This window comes from Hippocampus bargibanti, linkage group LG06 (genome assembly GCF_051943395.1).
Source record: "Hippocampus bargibanti isolate YZ-2025 linkage group LG06, ASM5194339v1, whole genome shotgun sequence".
In the NCBI taxonomy this organism is placed as follows: Eukaryota; Metazoa; Chordata; class Actinopteri; order Syngnathiformes; family Syngnathidae; genus Hippocampus; species Hippocampus bargibanti.
In genome coordinates this window covers 26,498,768-26,522,693 of record NC_142739.1, presented here as the reverse complement: position 1 = coordinate 26,522,693, position 23,926 = coordinate 26,498,768, and the positions used below count along the sequence as shown (strand labels likewise).

Below are 23,926 nucleotides of genomic sequence, written 5' to 3'. Positions count from 1 at the left end.
ATTATTATTATTATTATAAATTCACATTTTTGGACCATGCAGTCCTTGAAGTGGGGGAAAAAGGCAATAAATGAGTACCCCTTTCTTAAAGAAACTGACATTTTATTCCACTGTAAACTAACCTTTTTTTAAGGAAATTAAATGAATACACATTGAAAAAAAAAATAGCTGTCATGAAACTCAAACTTAAAAGACAACATGTTCTAATTTTTCGTTTTGTTTTAAAAAAAAGGGCAGTGAGGTCACAGTAGTCGACCGCGACACTCTGTGGAACCGCAGCAGCAAAGCAGCACTTTGCCTTCCACGCTGCCCACTTCGTAGTTGTAGTCCCACGTCAGCTCCGTGCCCGCCCGGATACGCCTGCGCAAGGTACATAAGGACGTGATTTAAAAAAATAACGATAAAAAAAAAAATACTAATTTGCTCGCCCCTGTCAACTCACTTGCTAGCAAAAAAAGCCACCCAGGGGAACCTCAAGTCATGCGTGTCCACAAAGACGTTCTGGACAAACAAGTTGGGACTGCAGCTATGCTGTAGCGCCAATAAAAGAAGACAAAATAAGTCACTTTTGCTTAAAGGACAACCGACACCATTTTTTTTTGTTTCCTAACTGACATCAGAAAAACGTTTTATAGCATTTAAAATACCCATAGCTGATATTTTTAGTCAAATGCAAAACACCAATAAAAATAAGTGAAGTGTCCAAAACTACTTCAAAATGACATCGGAGATGGCGAGTTTCAGAAGGTCCCGCCCCCTTGTTCGTGACGTCACGCCAGGAAGGTCTTTGCCTTGCTCTCGAATCAAAATAACTGCTTCAGATTCGGAGAAGATGCTTTCTTGTGACTCATCCAGTTATGAATATGATTCAAATAGTTCTGAAGAGGAAAGCATAAATGTTTGCAATCGATTAAAGAAGTCCGTCCGTATCATTTTGAGGAATCTGGACTCCAATGTAGCGTCCCAGAAAATGCACAAGATGGCGCCCAAGCTCCGCTGGAAATGGGCTGATTTGTCTGCTGGGAATTTGTGTCAACTAGTATCAAATAGTAGTCTTGGTGCAACACACAACGATTCACCATCGTGTTATTTATGTTTTCCTTCTAATTTCGCCATCATCACGGATCAACACGATGTTTTCAGACCAAACAAAGTACCCAAAATGCATTGTGTGTCGCTTTCTCGGTCAGGGTCGTTCCTTACGTGACGTGACATCACGAATCGTCACCAACTCCAAAACAAGACTTCCTGAATATCCAGCGCGAGTCTTAAAACATAAAATATAGCTATATGCGGTGGAATCTTTGTAAAATACGCTCAGTCGAAGTCATTTCAAGTGATTTTACAAATTATGGACACAACTTGTCCCGAGGCGTCGGTTGTCCTTTAAAAGACTTCGCCGAGCTAACTTACGTTGAGGTAACGTCCGAGATTGCCCTCCAGCTTGGCGTCGATGATGTAACATGACTCTTCGCCGTCGAAAAATTGCCGCGTGTTTCTGCGCCCGCTCTCCCCGACCCCGCCGGTTGCACCCTGCTGGCCCGTCTTCCCGCCGTGCCCGCCTTGAGAAGCTCCGCCCCCAGGTGCGCCGCTGGTCTTCACCATCATACCGTGGCCGCTTTTGAGTGCGATGCCGCGAGTGGATTTCACGGCCACTTGTTTCTTGACCACGCCTGAAAACGGGGAGGCTTTCAAATTAATAACAATAATACATTTGATTTCTAAGTGCCTTCCAAAACTCTCAAGGACACTTTACAGTCACAGGATCACTTTTTTTTTCTGGGGGTGAGCACCGGCAGCCACACGCGCCGGCGTTCATTCAACCCGGAAGTAACTCAAATAGATAGAAAGATAGCTAGCTAATAGATACAGTAATAATAATAATAATAATAATAATAATAATAATAATAATAATAATAATAATAATAATAATAACAATAATAATAAATTCGATTTCTAAGCACCTTCTAAAACTCTCAAGGACACTTTACAGTCACAGGATCAGTTTTTTTTTGTGGGTGAGCAGCGGCAGCCACACGCGCCGGCGTTCATTCAACCCGGAGGTAACTCAAATAGATAGAAAGATAGCTAGCTAATAGATATAGTATTAATAATAATAATAATAATAATAATAATAATAATAATAATAATAATAATAATAATAATAATAAATTCGATTTCTAAGCACCTTCTAAAACTCTCAAGGACACTTTACAGTCACAGACAGGATCAGTTTGTTTTTTTCTGGGGGTGAGCACCGGCAGCCACACGCGCCGGCGTTCATTCAACCCGGAAGTAACTCAAATAGATAGAAAGACAGCTAGCTAATAGATACAGTAATAATAATAATAATAATAATAATAACAATAATAAATTCGATTTCTAAGCACCTTCTAAAACTCTCAAGGACACTTTACAGTCACAGGATCAGTTTTTTTTTGTGGGTGAGCAGCGGCAGCCACACGCGCCGGCGTTCATTCAACCCGGAGGTAACTCAAATAGATAGAAAGATAGCTAGCTAATAGATACAGTATTAATAATAATAATAATAATAATAATAATAATAATAATAAATTCGATTTCTAAGCACCTTCTAATACTCTCAAGGGCACTTTACAGTCACAGGATCAGTTTTTTTTTGTGGGTGAGCAGCGGCAGCCACACGCGCCGGCGTTCATTCAACCCGGAGGTAACTCAAATAGATAGAAAGATAGCTAGCTAGCTAATAGATACAGTAATAATAATAAAACATTTGATTTCTAAGCGCCTTCCAAAACTGTCAAGGACACTTTACAGTCACAGGATCAGTTTTTTTTGTGGGTGAGCAGCGGCAGCCACACGCGCCGGCGTTCATTCAACCCGGAGGTAACTCAAATAGATAGAAAGATAGCTAGCTAGCTAAAAGATACAGTAATAATAATAATACATTTGATTTCTAAGCGCCTTCTAAAACTCTCAAGGACACTTTACAGTCACAGGATCATTTTTTTTCTGTGGGTGAGCAGCGGCAGCCACACGCGCCGGCGTTCACTCAAACCGGAAGTAACTCAAATAGATATAAAGCTAGCTATCTAGGTAATAGATACAGTAATAATAATAATACATTTGATTTTTAAGCGCCTTTCAAAACTTTCAAGGACACTTTACAGTCACAGGATATTTTTTTTTCTGTGGGTGAGCAGTGGCAGCCACAAATTAAGAGACGCATGAGCAGAGATGCGCTTTTTGTTTGTCCATCTTCTTACCCGGGACGACTTTTTCTTTCTCCTTATTGTCGTCAGATCCGGAACTGATGGTCTGGACGTCGTCGCTGTCCGATAGAGTGGTCACGTCTTGCTTTTTCAGCGCGTCCGGCTTCAATTGGCTGCGAGTCAAGATGGAGTACACGAGGATTGGATGATTGCTGTTTGATCGTTACATTTGATTTTGGTAAGCGGTGACGCACCTCTTGGGGTCTCCGGGGTCCTGCGAAGGAAACGGAAAATTGAAATGACATCACATATGCCGCGCCGGGAGGGATCATTGTGAAGTGCTTCTAGAAGTGTTGTTTTGGAACAATATGCGCACGCGTCTTTTGTTTTTCATTCTAGTGTTGACTCACCTTCTTTATTCCCTGGCTGGTAAGCCAGGATGTCACTTTGCTTTTTCCCGTCTCTTCGGGCACGGCCAATGATTTGTCGACGTCACCTTTGGTCGCCGCGGGATTCCCATCTTGACTCTCTGAGGGAGGAAGGGAAGCGTCCGCAAAAATAAAATGTCGCTCTTGGTATGAATTCGATCAGACTTAAAGGACAAGCAACGTCACTTTTTTCTTTCCTAACTGACATCAGAAAAACGTTTTATAGCATCTAAAATACCCAAAACACGCAGTATGATATTTTTAGTCAAATGCAAAACACCAATAAAAATGACTTAAAGTGTCCAAAATCTGCCAAAATTGAGCTGCGGATAGGGCAAGTCCCGCCCCCAGTTCGTGACGTCATGCCAAGACGTCTTGCCTTGCTGGAGAATCAAAACAATGGCTTCAGATTCGGAGAATATGCTTTCTTGTTACAATCAAGTGATGAATATGATTCAAATAGTTCTGAAGAGGAAAGCATACATGTTTGCAATTTGTGAGTATATAATCTTGGCATACAAACTAGTTTTTGGCGGATGAACACCAAACCACACGGTCAAACAGCGCCACAGTGGCTGGCGGACTAGATTTCCACACCCCCTTTGAGTGCAGACGTGGTTTGCTACCGAGTGGAGTACATTTGCTATTATGAGACTGAAAAAGACCCCACCACAGGCTAGTGTTCAGCCGAAGAGGACACAAAAGAAAATTACGGTCGAGCAGAAGAAGGAGATCATTGAGAAACACAGACGAGGTGTGCGTTTGTGTGACTTAGCGTCCCAGTACCAGTATGGATTGGATTGGATTTGCCTTTATTAGTCTGCTAAATCGACCTTTGCTACGTGTGGCGAAGGGTGTTTCTGTGTTGTCTAAGCAACGGTCTCAGGCAATAGAAGAGGTTGAAAAACGTCTGTTTATCGGGATTAAGGAAAAGCAGTAAGCAGGAGACTGTGTGAGTGAGGATATTATTCCCGAGAAAGCACGGCAACTTCACTCGGATATCATCAAGAGGCAACTACATCAACTACCATCACAAAGGTAAATAAAACAACGTTATTATACAGTACAGTTTATTTCTTTAATTACAATCCAATAGCACATTTATTATACATAAAAGAAGGTTTATTTTTGGGTAGTTTTAAGGCATATTTAGTAGAAAATTATGTTTTATGGGGACCTGGGAACAGATTATCATCATTTTAATGGTTTCTTATGGGAAATTAATGTTTGGCAGACGCACTTTTCGCCTTACACACACTTTCTGGGAACCAATTATGTTTGTGAGCTGAGGTATCACTGTATTATGAAAACCTTTTCTGTGTACCGTCTTTCTTTATAAACCTGCGGTTTATAGACAGGTGCGGTTTATGTCTGTACAAAATGTTTTTTTCCCTTTAAAAACCACTTTGCTGCTGTGAAATGTAAATTTCTCCACTGTGAGACTAATAAAGGCAAATCCAATCCAATGTACTGGACGAGGCTTATAATCGGGTGTGCTCTTTAGTCCGTTAATGACGGTAATTTAAATACATTTCAGCAAGTTTAACTGCCTCGGGTTTGAGAAAACTCACCTTCCTTGTGTCCTTTGGCTTGTCCGCGTGTGGTGTAACTCCTCCACACAGAACTGCTGGTGAAGTAGGTGTCTTTGACAAACGTGTCATCCGAACTGTCACTATCGTCACTCTTGGAATCTTTATCGTCCTCCACGTTGCTTTCCTCGGACGAACTGGAGTTATTGGCTGCGAAGAAGAAACGGGCAGTGAAGCGAAAACGATAGGAGCGCAACCGTAACGGGCTTCGACCACGAGGCGGTTGGGAGAAGGGGTCGGGGCGGCTTACCCTTTTTGCCCTGCCGTCCAAAGGAATTTCCCGCCACTAAAGCAGACGGCTGGATTTTTAACCTGGACAGGTCGACGCCGCTTCCCTCGCTGTCGGAGCAGTGGGCTTCGCTCTCGTAACCTTCCTTGAAGTTTTCCACACTTTCAATGTGGTCCAGGTTAGCAAAATACTCGTCGCCCATCTCTAAACCTTCCTTGTCGGCAAAGTCGTCCGTCAGGATTTTACCTGAAGGAGCCAAACAGCAAATTTCAAATACAAGTAACATCCGAGTTACGACCGGGTTCCCTTCCGACAAAACGGTCGTAAGTCAAACGGTCGTAAATTGAAATCCCTTCAAAATGGCCGAGGTGACGTTTACAGGACAGGATAGTATACGATGTCAATCTGTTGTTTTTCAGCACCCTTTTCTATTGAATATTATTGTATACCAAACTGTTTACAGTTCATTTATACATTTTATAACTTTTAGTGTCATTTTTATCATTTTATATTTTATATTATTGATTTTTATTAGTGTATAACTGTACCTGTAATGTATACAAAACTGTTTACTGTACAGTTCATTTATAAATGTTACACTTACCTTTTGGTGTCGTTTTTATAATTTTATATTTCATATTATCGATTTATATTTCATATTTAGATTTTATATAGTGGGTTAAAGAAAACACATACATAAAGAAGACTAGCTATTGGTATGGTACTCCGGGAGACGGTATCTGCACTGTGTAACTACTGTATTGAGTGTTGTCACACAGTCGATTGCTGTGCGAGTGTGTAACATGCTGGCTGGCCAAAATTGTAGTACGCATTGCCGGCTGCTTGCGCGATGCTGTGCCAGGCATAGGAAAAAAAAAAAAGTGTCCGGTGGTTGTGGTCGTAAGTACGGGTGGTCGTAAATCGCGGCGGTCGTAACTCGCATGTTACCTGTAAACAGTCAACTTTGTTTTTTTTTTTTTTCTTTGCTTTTCGGGTCTTTCATACCGGCGTAGATGCAGACGAAGGAACCCTTAGCCACATCATCTAAGCAACGGATGCCCCAGCCTTTGTTTTGGGTCTTGAAGAGCTGAAGACGAACCTGCAGGCCGTGCTGCACCAGCCGGTTGGTGCACATTTGAGAGCAGCATTTGCAGCGTTTATTACACTCGTAGATGCTGAGTAGATATGGGGACGTGAAAGCACGTAAGCAAATGTGTGATGAGGAAACACTGGTGGAAAAAACAAACAATGATTCTGACCCTGTGGGCAGGCACTCCTCCAGACGTTTGTTCAGAAATCCGGCGTTTGGGTTGATCTGTCCGCCGGGAGTACAACCGGTAGCTTGTAGGGTCAGCTGGTGGCAAGAACATTTGGACCTGGAACCAAAAACTGATATCAGATCCCCGAGCCGCCTCGTTTGGCTCCTCTGGACTCTGAGCCCTTACTGGATAAGCTTTTCGGCCATAAATGAAATGTATTATTATTATTATTACGATTATTATTACTATTATGATGATTATTATTACTATTATTACGATTATTATTACTATTACTATTATGACGATTATTACTATCATTACTATTACTATTGTTACTATTACGATTATTACTATTCCTATTATTACTATTACTACTATTATTACTATTACTATTGTTACTACGTATTATTATTATGACTATTAATATTACTATTATGATGACTAATACTCCTATGATTACTACTATTACTATTATTACAGTAAAGTCCCGTTATATCGATATCGGATATATCGATAGTCCCGGTTATATCGATACTATTTCTATGCACGCGCGGAGAAAATTACATGCAAACAGGGTCGGATATATCGATAGTCCCGGTTATATCGATATTTTTTCGGACTCCCTTGAATATCGATATAACGAGACTTTACTGTATTTTGTATTTATTTTATGATCGATTTCTAGTTTCACACCCAAGTTGCTTGTCGATTGGCGATTGAGTCACGAGTAAATTTCGATTGATCCGATTATTGAAAAGATTGAAAAGTTGACTCACTTGTCTTGACAGCCATCGGTGCATTCGCACCCAACCAGGAATTCTGGACTGGTATTGATGAACACCCCATCCTCGGGAATGCGTTCTTTGCCTTGAAAAACGGGGGAAGAATTTTCATTCGTCACTCCGGAGAAAATGAACTCATTCACTGCCAGACGATGTGCAAAAAAGTGTTCATTCCAGTGCCAGGGTTTTTGTCATTGTCACTCAAATTCCAGGACCCACAGAATATTGAGTTTAAGGACTACATAAACATTCAATGTAGCGTTAAATAAAAACCTTAGACTCTCTTCTTTCATCAGAAAATAAATTAGTTAATTCCTAAATTATATGGGTCTGGAGTTATCTGAGCTTGAAATGAGGGCGGCTGTCCAAAATTCAATGCGATACATACTTGGCTGGCTATCTATTAGCTATCTATCCAGCTGGCTGGATAACTATTGGGTATCTATTAGCTGGCTAGCTACTCAGTGTGTTAGCTAACTGACTATCTGGCTAGCGGGCTATTAGCTATATAACTATCTAGATGGCCAGCTAACTAGCGAGCTGTTTGGTTATTATCTTATATATATATATATATATATATATATATATATATATATATATATATATATATATATATATATATATATATATATATATATATACAGTAAAGTCTCGTTATATCGATATCGGATATATCGATAGTCCCGGTTATATCGATATTTTTTCGGACTCCCTTGAATATCGATATAACGAGACTTTTTACTCCCTTTATATATATATATATATATATATATATATATATATATATATATATATATATATATATATATATATATATATATATATATATATATATTAGCTATCTACTGGCTGGTTAGCTAGCTTTCCATCTATTTACTTCCGGGTTGAGTGAAGGCTGGCACGTGTGGCTGCCGCTGTGACTGTAAAGTGACCTTGAGAGTTTTAAAAGGCGCTTATAAATGAAATGTGTATTATTATTATTATTATTATTATTATTATTACATATTGGTTGATATAGCGCTTTTACAACAGCTGAAGCTGGAACAAAACATTAACATGGAAAAAAAGCTCCCCTTGTGGAAGGGAAAAAACACAGCCAGAGGGTTGGCCAGCACTTTATCTGCACCATAACAAAAAAAAAAAAACGAAACCCGAACAAATTCGGGAATGGCGCTCTACATCCTATTTTCAAATCCCGAATAATAATAACACATTTCATTTCGAAGCGCCTTTCAAGGTCACTTTACAGTCACAGGATCGGTTTTTCAGCGGGTGACAAGTGGCAGACACACGCGCCAGCATTCACTCAACCCGGAAGTAACTCAAATAGATAGAAAGCTAGCCAGCTAGCTAACAGATAGCTAATAGATAGCCAGCTGGACAGTTAGCTAGATAGCCATATAGCTAATAAATAGCCAGCTACAAAGCTAGCTAGCTAGAGAGATAGCCGATAGACAGCAAATAGATAGCCAGCTAGACAGTCAGCTAGACAGTTATCTAACTAGCTAGATAACCATAAAGCTAATAAATAGCTACATAGCTACTTGTGCTAATAGATAGCAAATAGATAGCCAGCTAGGTAGCTAGCCAATAGATAAATTGGTGAATGGCGGTGAATGAGTTAACCGTTTACGCGGTTACTTACTGTAGGCAACTTTAGGGGGCGGCTTGGAATCAATCTCGTTGACGCAGGAAAGCGAGATGTCCTCGTTTCCTCCAGTGATGTCGGGGATGTAATAGAAGGGCTTAAGCGGCTGGAAGTTGCGGTCCACCAGCACGTAGGGGTCCAGACAGAACATCTCCAAGAAGATGAAGTCACAGTTGGTTTGGAAGAGGTAGCGTTGGATCTCGCTCATGTTACGCAAGCAGAGGCCGCAGGGGGCCTTGTAGATCACATGGAAGGTCATCTACGGTGAGGGCGAATCGGCACACGTTGGGAAACCAAATCGTGAGGATGTCCGCTAAATTCCCCGCGTCGCTTCGAAACCCCCGCGCCATTTCGGGCTGACCTTGCGATTGACTTTACGCCGGCCCGTCATGCGTCTGAAGTCGTACAGGAGCGGGATGAGGAGAGGGTTCTTCCCCCGGTGCAGGTCGAGTTTGGCCGGGCGTACGCGGTTCAAACAGGCTGGTTGGCAAAGGTGCTCCATGTAGAAGATGCGGTCGCTCGGCGCTCGGTATGACGGCTGGTGAGGGATGGTGACCGCCGGAGGTGCCATCACGGGTGGGATGGCAGGGGTCGCAACCGGTTTAGGATGCAACTGAACGGGGATGGTCGTTTCAGCAGGGGCAATGATTCTTACACCCGGAAAAGAGAATCAGAGATGTTCGGTTGGACACTGTGAACGAAGGCTCGAACACAAGATTACGGGGGACGCAGCCATTCATGACTGACGCCCAACTTCTGCAGCCCTCTGCCAAGCTATTTATTGAGAGTATAGGTAACATCTGACTTACAACCAAGTTCCGTTCTGACCAACCGGTAGTAAGTCGAAATGGTCGAAGTCAAGATACATTGAAAATGTTGAATAGAGAAAAAGTCGTAAGTCAAGTACAGGTAACATCCGACTTACGACCAAGTTCCGTTCCGACCAACCGGTCGTAAGTCGAAATGGTCAAAGTCAAGATACATTGAAAATGTTGAATAGAGAAAAAGTCCTAAGTCAAGTACAGGTAACATCCGACTTACGACCAAGTTCCGTTCTGACCAACCGGTCGTAAGTCGAAATGGTCAAAGTCAAGATACATTGAAAATGTTGAATAGAGAAAAAGTCCTAAGTCAAGTACAGGTAACATCCGACTTACGACCAGGTTCCGTTCTGACCAAACGGTCGTAAGTCGAAATGGTCGAAGTCAAGATACATTGAAAATGTTGAATAGAGAAAAAGTCGTAAGTCAAGTACAGGTAACATCCGACTTACGACCAAGTTCCGTTCCGACCAACCGGTCGTAAGTCGAAATGGTCAAAGTCAAGATACATTGAAAATGTTGAATAGAGAAAAAGTCCTAAGTCAAGTACAGGTAACATCCGACTTACGACCAAGTTCCGTTCTGACCAACCGGTCGTAAATCGAAATGGTCAAAGTCAAGATACATTGAAAATGTTGAATAGAGAAAAAGTCCTAAGTCAAGTACAGGTAACATCCGACTTACGACCAGGTTCCGTTCTGACCAAACGGTCGTAAGTCGAAATGGTCGAAGTCAAGATACATTGAAAATGTTGAATAGAGAAAAAGTCCTAAGTCAAGTACAGGTAACATCCGACTTACGACCAGGTTCCGTTCTGACCAACCGGTCATAAGTCGAAATGGTCATAAGTCAAAATATATTCTAAATGTTGAATAGAAACTAGGAGGCTAAATGATTCGCAAACTCGCCCCCTCTGGTGCCATCACATGGCTGATTGCTGTGCGAGAGTGGGCTGGCCAAAATTGTTGTACGTGTTGCCCGGCTGCTAGCGCGTTGCGGTGCCAGGCGTTGAATTAAATTTTTAAAATATGGGTTTAGAGGTCGTGGTCGTAAGTACGGGTGGTCGTAAGTCGAGCCGGTCATAAGTCAGATGTTACCTGTATATGCAAATTTAAGTGATACATTAGTAAAACAGTCTTTTTGATTTGAATACCACGCCCCTTGACATCCTAAGCACCAACAACTATAAAACAAAAGAACGTAAACATTTTAATTGGTTGTCCTTTCTCCGAACCAAAAGATTTGTATCCTGGCTAATGAGCGCTTCCTGTGAAGGAGTTTACCAAGTGGTAAATGAGTCCAAGGCCAGATCTCCTACATGAAGATGACCGTTTAACAGGCTCTGTCTGTTCACCTCAGATTGACCCTAGATTTTCTGTGCTTCCATTGTGGGCCTTCTAAGCATGAAACTTTTAAACTGTCTATTCTCTATCACAGATCTACTCTTCTTTTTGGTTAGTATTGCGTCACGGATATTTCACCTTGGTACGTTGCTGGTGTTGGTGGCGAGCGACTGCATGACTTTGGAGGCATGGGTGCCCCCGACGCCAGGAACAAACGGAGACGTGCTCTTCTTGGCCATCTGATGTTTGCTTCTTCGTTGGGGCACAGACAAGAAAAAACAAAACAAACAAAAACAAAAGAATATCCGGGATAATGAGCGATATACAGTTGGAATAGGACACACACCACATGAACTCATTCACTGCCATTCACAAATATATTCGGGTTTTGTTTTTCTTGCACGGGTGCCGATAAAGCACTGGTCAGACCTCTGGCAATATTTTTTCCATTCCACGAGGGGGCAGCATTTGCCTTTTGTCTATGTTAGCAGTTTGTTACAGCTTCAGCTGTTGTTAAAGCGCTTTATAAATACAGTTATGTATTGTATTTTGACCAGCCGCCCCCATTTCAAGCTCATATAACTCCATAGCTAAACGGGTTATTTAAGAATTAGCGTATTTTCCGGCATATAAGGTGCACCGGAGTATGAATGGTGTATTTTCAAACTTTTTCCATATATAAGGCGCACCAGACTATAAGGCGCACCTTCAATGAAAGAAAAATGTATTTCAAATATAATGTATAAATATATCAAAGTTTTCCAAATATAAGGCACACCACATTATAAGTCTGTGTAAACTCTCAGTCGCACAGGAGTGGTCCATCGATGAAAAGGATTCTTCAGCAGTCATCTGGTTTTCTTTAAAGGTCTTCGTAAGCAAACTAAAGTTTATATATATATATATATATATATATATATATATATATATATATATATATATATATATATATATATATATATATATATATATATATATATATATACATATGGGGCCAAAACTACCAGCAAATTTTAGTTCGCTGACGAAGCCTCTTGGATGACAAGCGAAACGTACGACACCTTCAAAGAAGTACAGATGACGGCTGAAGAATCCTTTTCATCGATGGATCAGATTATAAGTCGCTACGGTAGAGGCACACTACTTCTTCTATGGTGAAAAATGGAGTTGGTGGCTGCTGACAGAATCTGCGAAACCTGTGATGGCTCAATATGACTTCACATATAAGGCGCACCTGCGTATAAGATGTAAGGTCATCTTTAGAAGAAAATTAAAGCTTCTGGGCGCGCCTTATACACCAGAAAATATGATAACCCTTTTTTTCTGATGAAAGAGAGTCTAAGGTTTTTTTAACGCTACATTGAATGTTTATGTAGTCCTAAAACTCAATATTATGTGGGTCCTGCAATTTGAGTGATAATGACAAAAACCCTGGCACTGGAGTGGACACTTTTTTTGCACATCGTCTGGCAGTGAGCGAGTAAAAAAAAAAAAGAGATGGGATTCGCAAAAGACATCACCGTACTCGGGACGTGGCGGCTGCGTGAAGTTACTGCTTATTGGGGTGGTTGCCGGCTGTTGAATCTGAGGGGTCAGAACGGCTTGAGGGGGCGGCGGCGGCTTGATAGGGGGAACTCCAACGGGAGAAGTTCCAACGTGACCGTCGCTCGTGTACTGGACGACGGGGCCTTTACTTCTTAGAGCACCTGGAGAGCAAAACAAGAAGCAAAGAGGTCAAAAGTGATATTTGGGAGTACAACGCAAATACAATTTCAGTTTCTCAAAAATAAATGTTTTCAATCGGATTTGCATCACAATGTGTAGTTAGAAGATTTAATCAAGTATCCTTGACAGTTATGAAAGGCGCATACATAAATATATACATATAATACATATATATATATAAATATATATACACATACATACACATATACATATAAATATACATCCATATACACATATACATATAAATACACATACATATACATATACACATACATATAAATACACATACATATATACAGACATACATATATACACACACATAATATATATATATATATATATATATATATATATATATATACACACACATATATACACACACACATATACACACACACATATATATATATATATATATATATATATATATATATATATATATATATATATATATATATATATATATATATATATATATATATATATATATATATATATATACATACAGTAAAGTCTCGTTATATCGATATTCAAGGGAGTCCGAAAAAATATCGATATAACCGGGACTATCGATATATCCGATATCGATATAACGAGACTTTACTGTATATATATATATATATATATATATATATATATATATATATACACACACACATATATATACACACACACACACACACACACACACACACACACACACACACACATATATATATATATATATATATATATATATATATATATATATATATATATATATATATATATATATATATATATATATATATATATATATATATCTCATCTCTCGTGGTGTTTATACATCTCTGTTGAAATATCGCTTTGAGCGTGTCAATCAAAACCAAGTATTGTGTGCAAGTGTCTGCAACCAAGGCCCTGACGAGCATATTGGAGTCGTTGTTACCCATGTTGGGTCGCGTCCTCAGTTGGCCGGCCAGCTTCTTCTCTTGCGTGTTGGCGGTGGTCATCTTCAAGTTGAACATGGGCTCCAACCTGGTGGAGCCGCGATAGATCCACTCACTCCTTTTATCATCCTGAAACACAGAAAGATGAGGATGAGGAAAATGTTTGTCCCAAATCGAGGAACAATAGACAGTGGTATAAAAAGTCAACACATCCCCTATTCAAAGCGAAATTTGAGATGCCAAAAAATAAATAAAATGGGACATTTTCGAAACGTTTTACCTTAGAGGTGACCTACATAACCTGTACAATGAAAGAAACCTTTCAAAGAGAATTTTTTTTTGGGGGGGGGGATACGTTGGTTACATAAATAGGCACACCTGTCAAATACACCAAAATGGCCAAATATAGGACATAAACATTACAAGGTTCAAAGGACAACCGACGTCACTTTTTTGTTTCCTAACTGACATCAGAAAAACGTTTTAAAGCATCTAAAATACCCAAAACATGCAGTATGATATTTTTAGTCAAATGCAAAACATCAACAAAATGATGAAAATGATGAAATGATGTCCCTGATCCACTGGTGGAAAGACGCTTTGATCCTCTCCTCTTTCATCTAGAACTGTTTCATGTCATCACAAAGAGGGTACAGCAAGTCCTGAAGAATGAATGTCTCTCTGTGTCTTTGTTTTGTCATATTGTCTCTATGCTGTCATATTATTTGTTATTTAGTTTTTTTTTGTTCTTTTGACTTCAAGACGGCGCCGCGAGAGTGGCTGCCTTTCCAGCAGCTCATGTATTTCGTTTTTCTACTTTCATTCCTTTAATCACTTTGCTGCTGTGAAATGTAAATTTCTCCACTGTGAGACTAATAAAGGCATATCCAATCCAATCCAATCCAATGACTTAGTGCCTAAAATGTACTTCAAATTGAAACCGGAAGTGGCCAGTTTCAGAAGGTCCCGCCCCCATGTTCGTGGTGTCACAGGTAAGACGTCTTGCCTTGCTCGAGAATCAAAACAATGGCTTTAGATTCGGAGAATATGCTTTCTTGTTACTCATCCAGTTATGAATATGATTCAAATAGTTCTGAAGAACAAAGCATACGTTTGCAATCGATTAAAGAATTTATTCCGTGTCATTTTGAGGCATCAGGGGTGGGAAATGTCGCACCCAAAAAAGGCAGAAAATGGCGACAAAGCTCTGTAAGGAATTAAATCAGCCCGTTTCGACAGGCTGATTAATTCCTTACATGGAGCTTTGTCGCCCTCTGCTGCCTCTTTTTGGTCCTACATGACGTTTTCAGACCAAAGTACAGCAAAACGCATTTCCGTGATGGAAGGACTGCTACAATGTGTAATTTTTGCGGTCAGAATCAGAATCAGAATCATCTTTATTGCCAAGTATGTAGAACACACAAGGAATTTGTTTCCGGTAGAACACGCTGCACTAGTATCGTCGTCAAAAAAACTGCTAAGTGGCACTATACACTCAGGGGCGTTCCTTCAGTGACGTAGGGTGAGGACTCGTCACCAACTCAAAAACAAGACTTTCCTAATATTCAGCGTGAGTCTTAAAACATAAAATATAGCTATATGCGGTGGAATCTTTGTAAAATACGCTCAGTCGAAGTCATTTGAAGCCATTTTACAAATTATGGACACAACTTCTCCGGAGACGTCGGTTGTCCTTTAAACTAATCATTTTGTGATAGCACTCAAAACGTTTGGGGTAGGTGTAAATTTTGCGACATATTTTGGTGCTGAGGGGGTAAAAAAAAAAAAAAAATGTCATTTATTGACATCACACCAACCTGCCAATTGGACAGGGGTGTGCAGACTTTTGTCATTCAATGCCGTTTCACTTTCACGGGATCATTTGTTTCAAGTGAGGTTTGTTTTTTACCAGAAAAAGGATTTTGACCAAGCTGCCGTCCACTTCCTCGACTTTACTTTTCCACCAGGTTCCCTCCCACTCGGTTTTGATGATCTGGCCAACTTTAAGCAGCACCATGGGCCTGCTGGGATACGCCGTGATGTACTCCTCGATGAAGTCTCGGCACGACGCGTCCTCAATGTCCTCCCATGTACGCTTCACTGTCAATCAAATCATAATAATAATAATAATAATAATAATGATAACAATTATAATTGTTTTTCTACTTCTTTCATTCCTTTCAACTTCCTTTCATAACTTTGCTGCTGCAAAATGTAAATTTCTCCACTGCGACATCGAATAAAACTAAACCCAATCCCATAATAATCAAAATCATCATCATAATCATCATCACAAAAAAAAAACACTTAGCAAGAATAGCTAAAATAATAATAATAATAATCTCTCCAGGACACTACAGTCCCGGGATAAGAACTTTATTTTTATTATTGTGCGGGTGAGTAGCGGCAGCCATTCGCGCCAGCGTTCACTCTACCTGGAATAATTAATAATAATAATAATCATCATCATACATTTAATTTCTAAGCGCCTTTCAAAACTCTGAAGGTCACTTTACAGTCACAGGCTTAGTTTTTCTGTGGGTGAGCAGCAGCAGCCACATGCGCCAGCGTACACTCAACCCGCAAGTAACTCAAACAGATAGCGAGCTAGCTAGACAGATAGCTAGCCAGCTCGATAGCAAATAGAAATCTAGCTAGATAGCTAGCCAGCTAGATAGCAAATAGAGATCTTATGTTTATATAATTATATTATTGTTAATAAATTTGGGAATGGCAGTGAATGAGTTACATTTGTGGAACTGTCGCGGCTTTGAATTGAAGCGGATTTATCTTATATGACAGGCGCTTTATCGGCACCCCCCGCAAGAAAAACCAAAACATGAACAAATTCGGGAATGTCATACTTTTCAATTCCCGAATACATTCGGGAATGGCAGTGAATGAGTTGCATATGTGGAACTGTCGCGGCTTGGAATTGAAGCGGATTTAACTTATTGAAGCGGATTTATCTTATATGACCAGCACTTTATCGCCCCCCCCCCCCCCTGCAAGCAAAACCAAAACTTGAACACAACACGAAACATGTCACACTTTTCAATTCCCGAATGAATTCGGGAATGGCAGTGAATGAGTTGCATATGTGGAACTGTCGCGGCTTGGAATCGAAGCGGATTTATCTTATATTACCAGCGCTTTATCCCGAATAAATTTGAGAATTGAAGTGAATGGGCTAAATTTGAATCAATGAATGATATTCGACGAAATAATTTTTCATCGGGGAGCCAACTAGAAATTCATCGAGAGAAAATCGGAACCTTACGTGGTCTGCAGACAGGAAAGAGATCGGGCAAGTTGACGTAGGAAGCATAGCCGTCGTCGAAGAAGATCAAGAACCTGCCAGATAAAAACACAAAAAAACTAAGCCGTCAAGCGACACTTTTGCTTCAGCTTCTGTTTTGACCTGTTCAGGGGCAACGCACCTCATCTGATTCTTGGTGGTGGGCATTTCCGACACGATGCCGGCGTACAGCCACATTTGATGGCTGTCCTTATACTTGGCCACAACGCGGGCCCCCACGAATAAACTCTCCAAGGTGGGGTTGTAGTCGAAGGCCACGTGATTCCCCGACAGCAGACTTTTGCCTTTTTCAAACTTCACTTTGTATTTATAGCAATTGGTGCCTGGACGGGTGCACAGCAAACACAAATCGGTCACTTGTTCCACTTTGAACGTTGGGGAGTCGAAACGGCGGCGCACCGATGGCGTTGATGGCGATCAGGGTGCCCTTGTGCCAGGTCTTCATGCGTTTCTTGCCCAGAATGTTCATGCCTACGTGGAGCTCGTCTTCTCTCTTCTTGGGGCTGAGGTGGCTCATGTGCTGAGAGCTGATCTGAGACACGATCACGGCCGGCGGCGTCGGGTGAGTACCTGCGGGATGGAAAGACGGATGCGCCGTTTAACTATACTTAAAGGACAACCGACGTCTCCGGACAAGTTGTGTCCATAATTTGTAAAATGGCTTCAAATGACTTCTACTGGGCGTATTTTAATAAGATTCCACCGCATATAGCGATATTTTACATTTTAAGACTCGCGCTGAACATTCCGGAAGTCTTGTTTTTGAGTTGGTGACAAGTCCTCACGTGACGTCAGAAAAGGACCGCCTCCTGACCATAAAAAAGACGCATTGTAGCGACTTTCCATCACGTCAATGTATTTTGCTGTACTGTTTTTTTTGAAAACCGTGTGTTACATCCAAAAGCCGCCAGCAGAGGGAGTCCAAGCTCCATTGAAGGAATTTATCAGCCTGTGGAAAGGGGCTGATTCATTCCTCACAGCTCGGTGGCCAGAGAGAGAGAGAGAGAGAGAGAGAGAGAGAGAGAGAGAGAGAGAGAGAGAGAGAGAGAGAGAGAGAGAGAGAGAGAGAGAGAGAGAGAGAGAGAGAGAGAGAGAGAGAGAGAGAGAGAGAGAGAGAGAGAGAGAGAGAGAGAGAGAGAGAGAGAGAGAGAGAGAGAGAGAGAGAGAGAGAGAGAGAGAGAGAGAGAGAGAGAGAGAGAGAGAGAGAGAGAGACATCAAATGCACCTGTCTGTGCTGGCGATCTGGTTAAGTTGCTCCCCGGCGAAGGCCTGGTGACTATTTGGACCAATTTGTTGACCTGCTCAGAGGTTTTCCTTAGCGCATCGGCCGTTTCCTGAATCCAACGGCAACGGCATCAGGCGTGACGGCACAGTGAACGCCGTACCCCCCCGCCCCCTCAGTTTAGTACCAAACCACCCAAAGTCGTCACGGCGCTTACCATTGGTTCTTCAATGGTGATGATCGATTTCTGCGGCGGAACCACTTGACATGCGTAGAGAAATAGAGAAACGAGGTAGGAATTGCTCATTGGAATTTCAAAATAAAAGTCCCCACTTTAAAGTCTTTCCTTTTCTATCCCGACGTTGCCAATTTCTTATCGTCAGGGGAAAAAAATTGGGGGGGGGGGGGGGATCGAGTGGTGTCTTGAGATACCAATTGATATGAACCAGATACAGTGATACCTCAGTTTACGAACTGAATTGGTTCCCAGACAGAGTGTGTAAGGCGAAAAGTGTGTATCCCAAAAATTAATTTCCCATAGGAAACCATAAAAATGAGAATAATCCGTTCCCAGGTGCCCATAAAATATAATTTTCTACTTTTTAAAGTAGAAAATTAAAACTACACAAAATATACATTATTTTATGTATAATAAATATGCTATGGTATTATAATTAAAGAAATAATCTATACGGTATAATAAAGTCGTTTTATTTACCTTTGTGATGGTCGTTGATGGCTTGATGGAATGAAGTAGCCGTTTCCTCAGCATTAAACACTTGATGAGGAACGTAGCCTTCTTCGTTCACCATCTTGACGAATGATCCCTCGGAGGTGCTTTCTCTGCGATAATTTTATCTTGTTCCTCATCAATTGTGTTCTGTTTAGCTGGGTTGATAGCTTTTTGCATCAAGTGTACAGATGGCTTGTGCGGGTTATTTGTGGAGCTTGATTGATGGGATATTTTAACCTTGCAGTCTACACTCTGCCTTTGAACTATCAAAGTTGAAACAAGTCCAAATTTCACTGTTTTCTATCCACTTCTATCCACTTATCCACTTCTCTCTCTGTCGTCTGCCTGTCTTTTTAATGTTTAAACCACCTCCCCTCACTGCTGCGCTCTTGACCAATCACGTGGCTTTACCCGAAGACTGGGGGTGGGGAATAGAGGACAAAAATGAGTCGGCTGCCATTTTCTTTGTTGGAGAACGGCCTCACTCTCTCTCACTCTCTCTCTCTGTCTGAAACCCCCCCGTTCACTGCTGCGTTCTTGACCAATCCCGTGGCTTTAACCGAAGACTGGGGGCGGGGAATAGAGGACAAAAATAAGTCGGCTGCCATTTTAGAGAACAGGCTGTCTGTATCCCCAAAAAATAGTTTGTATGCCAAGGTAAAATGTTCATAAATTTAACGTTCGTAAACTGTCGTATCACTGTATGTCGGATTGGAAAGCCATAAAAGTGATGGAGTGTCTCATATTGGCGGAAGCCATTTTGATTCAGCAAGCACTCACGGCATCCGACGGCGATGACGTCATCATCGTCGTCGTCGTCATCGTCTATCTCGATGATCTCGCCACTCGTACGGCCGCCGCCGCCGCCATCTTCGTCTTCCGAGCTGCTCTTGTACACCAGGCCGTTATTCTTGTACGTTTCCCTCACCAGTTTTTCGCACTCCACCAACGACCTGAGAACCGAGAGGAACCAGCGTGACTCAGCGAATGTCGCCGTTCAAAAGCGAATGATGCTAGCACGTTAGCTTAGCTTTAGCGGTGAGAACATTTCCGGTATTGAGTGACTGCCGACTCACTTTTTGGTATCGGTGATGAGCTTCTCCGTGGCCGCCTCCTCTTTCTCTTTCTGTTCCACCCGCTGAGTCAGCTCACTGAGCTGTGCTCGTTTCTTCTGCACCACCTCGCTGTTCTCCACCATCTCGTTGATCAACTTCTTCAGCTCACCCAGAGAGACGCCAAGCTCATCCTCAAGAGCCGAGTCCCAACCCTCCACCTCCATTCTGAAATAAAGGCCAACTGGACAGTAACCAACTGTTTTCCTCAAAGAGTGATGCCATGCGACCAAATATAATAATAATAATAATAATAAATATCTTTTTTAAGCGTCTTTCAAAACTCTCAAGGTCACTTTACAGACACAGGATAAGTTTTTCTGCGTGTGAGCAGCGGCAGCCACACACGCCAGAGTTCACTCAGCCCGGAAGTAACTCAAATAGATGGAAAGCTAGCTAGCTCGCTAATCGATAGCAAATAAGAAAAATAATAATACATTTCACTGATAAGCGCCTTTCAAAACTCTCAAGGTCACTTTATAGTCACAGGATACGTTTTTCTGCGTGTGAGCAGCGGCAGCCACACGCGCCAGCGTTCACTCAACACGGAAGTAACTCAAATAGATGGAAAGCTAGCTAATGGGTAACAAATAATAATAATAATAATAATAATACATTTCATTTATAAGCGTCTTTCAAAACTCCCAAGGTCACTTTACAGTCACAGGATAAGTTTTGTAGAAGGTGAGCAGTGGCAGCCACACGCACCAGCCAGCTCGACCCGTGTGTACGTGTGCATATCAGCTAGCTATCTAATACACACACATACACACAAATCCAGCCAGACACCAGCCATCCACTTAGCTTAAAGACAGAAAATGCTAGCTAATACATAGCCAACAGCTAGCCAGTCACACAGCTTACAGCCAGTCAGCTAGACAGGCAACAATCAGCTAGCCAGCTAATGGACATAATGTGCATTTTCCTTTAGTAAGGTCTGATGAAAACGGATTTCTATCAGAAACAAACCATGAAAATGTTTCTTCAGCCGTCATCTGTACTTCTTTGAAGGTGATATATATCCCTAATAGACCGAGGTGGCAGTACCAGACCTCTGCTATATATAGGGCCAGAGTTACCAGCACAAATTTAGTTCGCTGACGAAGCTCTTCGGATGAGGAGCGAAACATCCGACACCTTCAAAGAAGTACAGATAGCGTCTGAAGAAACCTTTTCATCGATGGACCACTCCTGTTCGACTGAGAACCTACGCAGATGAATCATGAACTAAATTAATCCGTTTTTTGATTGTTGATTGGAGTAACGATAGAGTGGCGGAAACATATTGGTGCCAAGATCTAAAAAAACAACAACAACAAAACATTTAAATATCACAGTATTATGTGATGAGTTTGGCTTGTAAATTCATGAACACAAAACCATTCAGAGGACAAATGTAGAAGTCAAATATTGATATTAGATGCATCTTGCGGGCGTGAGAGTGATGCTTGTTATCACGTTCTCCAATAAATACTAGAAATCAGTGAAGGCAGAGCATTTTGATTTTAACACAGTTAAGAAGCTCGCCACAATGCGCTTAAATGTTCAGACTCCCTTTTTGAACTTCAACGGACGTTCATTGGAATGGAAACCACAGAGCATCTGACGTAAAAAAAAGTGTATCCATTCAAAAGCAAAGATGCTAGCATGTTAGCCTAGCTTTAGCGGCGAGAACGTCTCCAGTTTGGTGACTGCCCGCGGGTAACTGCTACAAAGTCAATAATACGTGTTCAATGTGTCGTTCTCAATCGCGTCACTAACAGCGTAGTGCGAGGAAAACGGAACTGGAAGGCAACACTTACCCCTCGCCAGGGTCCATCTTGCACGAAAATAATAACGGCTAACGTGCTGAAGCTAGCAGCCAAATAGTGTCGGCGCATGTTTCTCCGGCATCACCGGAGTGGGCGGGGTTATCTCCGTCTCCGCCTTGTTCAACAATCAATATATACAAATAAATATGACATAAAACACGATGGCTCTCGGGCTTGTTGGTGAACATGTAAACATACACTGTTTTGAAACTCAATTTTGTGTTTTTGGTTTTAGTTTTATTTTGGTGGGTCGACGAGAGATTCTTTTAATTTACCTAATTTAAACACACAAAAGACACGATTTTTCTCCCAAATTAAGATCATTACAAATAGTTACATTTCTTGAATTGTAAAGGGTAATTAATAATTTTTAATTGATTAATTCAATAAGACACTTGACAGGCACAGAATAAGAACAAAAACAATTCTGCGGGTGAGCAGCGGCAGCCAGACACGCAAGCGTTCACTCAAGCCGCAAGTGTACACCACTAACTCAAATATAAAATGGTCATCGGCATAACAACATTCAAATGAAGTAAAACTACTCACCATCTATTAGCTATCTGGCCAGCTTTCTATCTATTGGAGTTACTTCCTGGCTGAGTGAACGCTGGTGCATGTGGCTGCCGCTTCTCACCCACAGCAAAACCAACCGATCCTGTGACTGTAAAGTGACCTTGAGAGTTTTGAAAGGCACTTAGAAATGAAATGTATTATTATTATTTGATGACAATGCTCTGATCTTACCTTGAAATGGACATTTTTCCTTCATTTGGAAAAGCTAGCTAGCTAACCGTGTCCTTGCTTTAGTTGTACACTAATAGATAGCTCGATAGCTAATAAATAGCTAGCTAGAGCTAATAGATAGCTCACTCGAGCTAATCGTTAGCTAGCTAGATCTAATAGATAGCTCTAGATAGCTAATTAATAGCTAGCTCGAGCTAATAGCTAATAGATAGCTAGCTAGACCTAATAGTGCTAATAGATATGTCGCTAAAGCTAATAGATAGCTCTAGTTAGCTAATAAATAGCTAGCTAGCGCTAATAGATAGCTAATAGCTAGCTAGCTAGAGCAAATAGCTAGCTAGAGCTAATAGCTAGCTAGCTAGCTACAGCTAGTAGTGATTATGCTATATTGACATCTATCCGCTGGGTATTTATATGGAGAATATGATCTTAGAAACTATAGTTTTATCCATGAGGGTAATAGTATTTATTTTTCAATTTATTAGAATGTTATTTTGGGGGGGAAACTAAATTTGTAATCATTTGTAATTTGTCATTTCCATATGATTCAACAAAGATTTGCAATTAATACCGGAATGAAAACTGGAGACTTCTCTTTCTTATTTTATCAATATATCAATTTATTACAAAAAAAAAAACATTTTATTCACGTGTTGTACATTTCTTAGCCATTTACAGAATATTTATATATTTGTGTCTCTAAGAGTGTGATAAAAGTTCACATCATTGGAAAACCCCTGCACAAAAGAGCAACCAAAATGCATATTAAAAGAGACACCGACAACAACAACAAAAAAAAGGCTTCACCGACAGTGAGTGTCATACGGGCTTTCCACATCAAACCAAAATGGCCAAATTTAAACTCATTTCAACGTTTATAATTATTTTTTAAAAATTGTGATCAAACAACAAAAATATTGTGTTGACGGAACTTTCAGTCCAGTTTCAATTGCTTTTTTTCAAACATGGAAGCTATTCTTCATCTTTTTTTTTTTTTACCTCACCCCCCCACCCCCTCAATCGCCTTTTCTATCCCAA

The 23,926-nt window shown here is 40.9% G+C and overlaps 1 protein-coding gene across 2 annotated transcripts; it reads right to left on the bottom strand.

The window, feature by feature from the left end:
- Positions 1-82: 82 nt before the first annotated feature.
- On the bottom strand, positions 83-22,236 carry setdb1b (SET domain bifurcated histone lysine methyltransferase 1b). Of its 2 annotated transcripts, XM_088998256.1 has the most exons (25): positions 22,133-22,236; positions 20,295-20,498; positions 19,999-20,171; positions 18,703-18,746; positions 18,489-18,597; positions 17,663-17,833; positions 17,385-17,586; positions 17,225-17,298; positions 15,854-16,044; positions 13,944-14,073; positions 12,816-12,996; positions 11,429-11,542; positions 9,488-9,776; positions 9,124-9,385; positions 7,473-7,563; positions 6,697-6,813; positions 6,443-6,612; positions 5,459-5,683; positions 5,191-5,358; positions 3,602-3,720; positions 3,446-3,465; positions 3,246-3,364; positions 1,414-1,673; positions 443-531; positions 84-360 (listed from the first exon to the last, which is right to left on the bottom strand). In XM_088998256.1, the coding sequence occupies exons 1-25, from the start codon at positions 22,147-22,149 to the stop codon at positions 243-245; spliced, it is 3,657 nt and encodes a 1,218-aa protein (XP_088854382.1). In that variant the 5' UTR covers positions 22,150-22,236; the 3' UTR covers positions 84-242. The 2 variants fall into 2 exon arrangements, with proteins under 2 accessions (XP_088854383.1, XP_088854382.1); XM_088998257.1 differs by lacking the exons at positions 18,489-18,597; positions 18,703-18,746 and having other exon boundaries at positions 83-360.
- Positions 22,237-23,926: the final 1,690 nt, after the last annotated feature.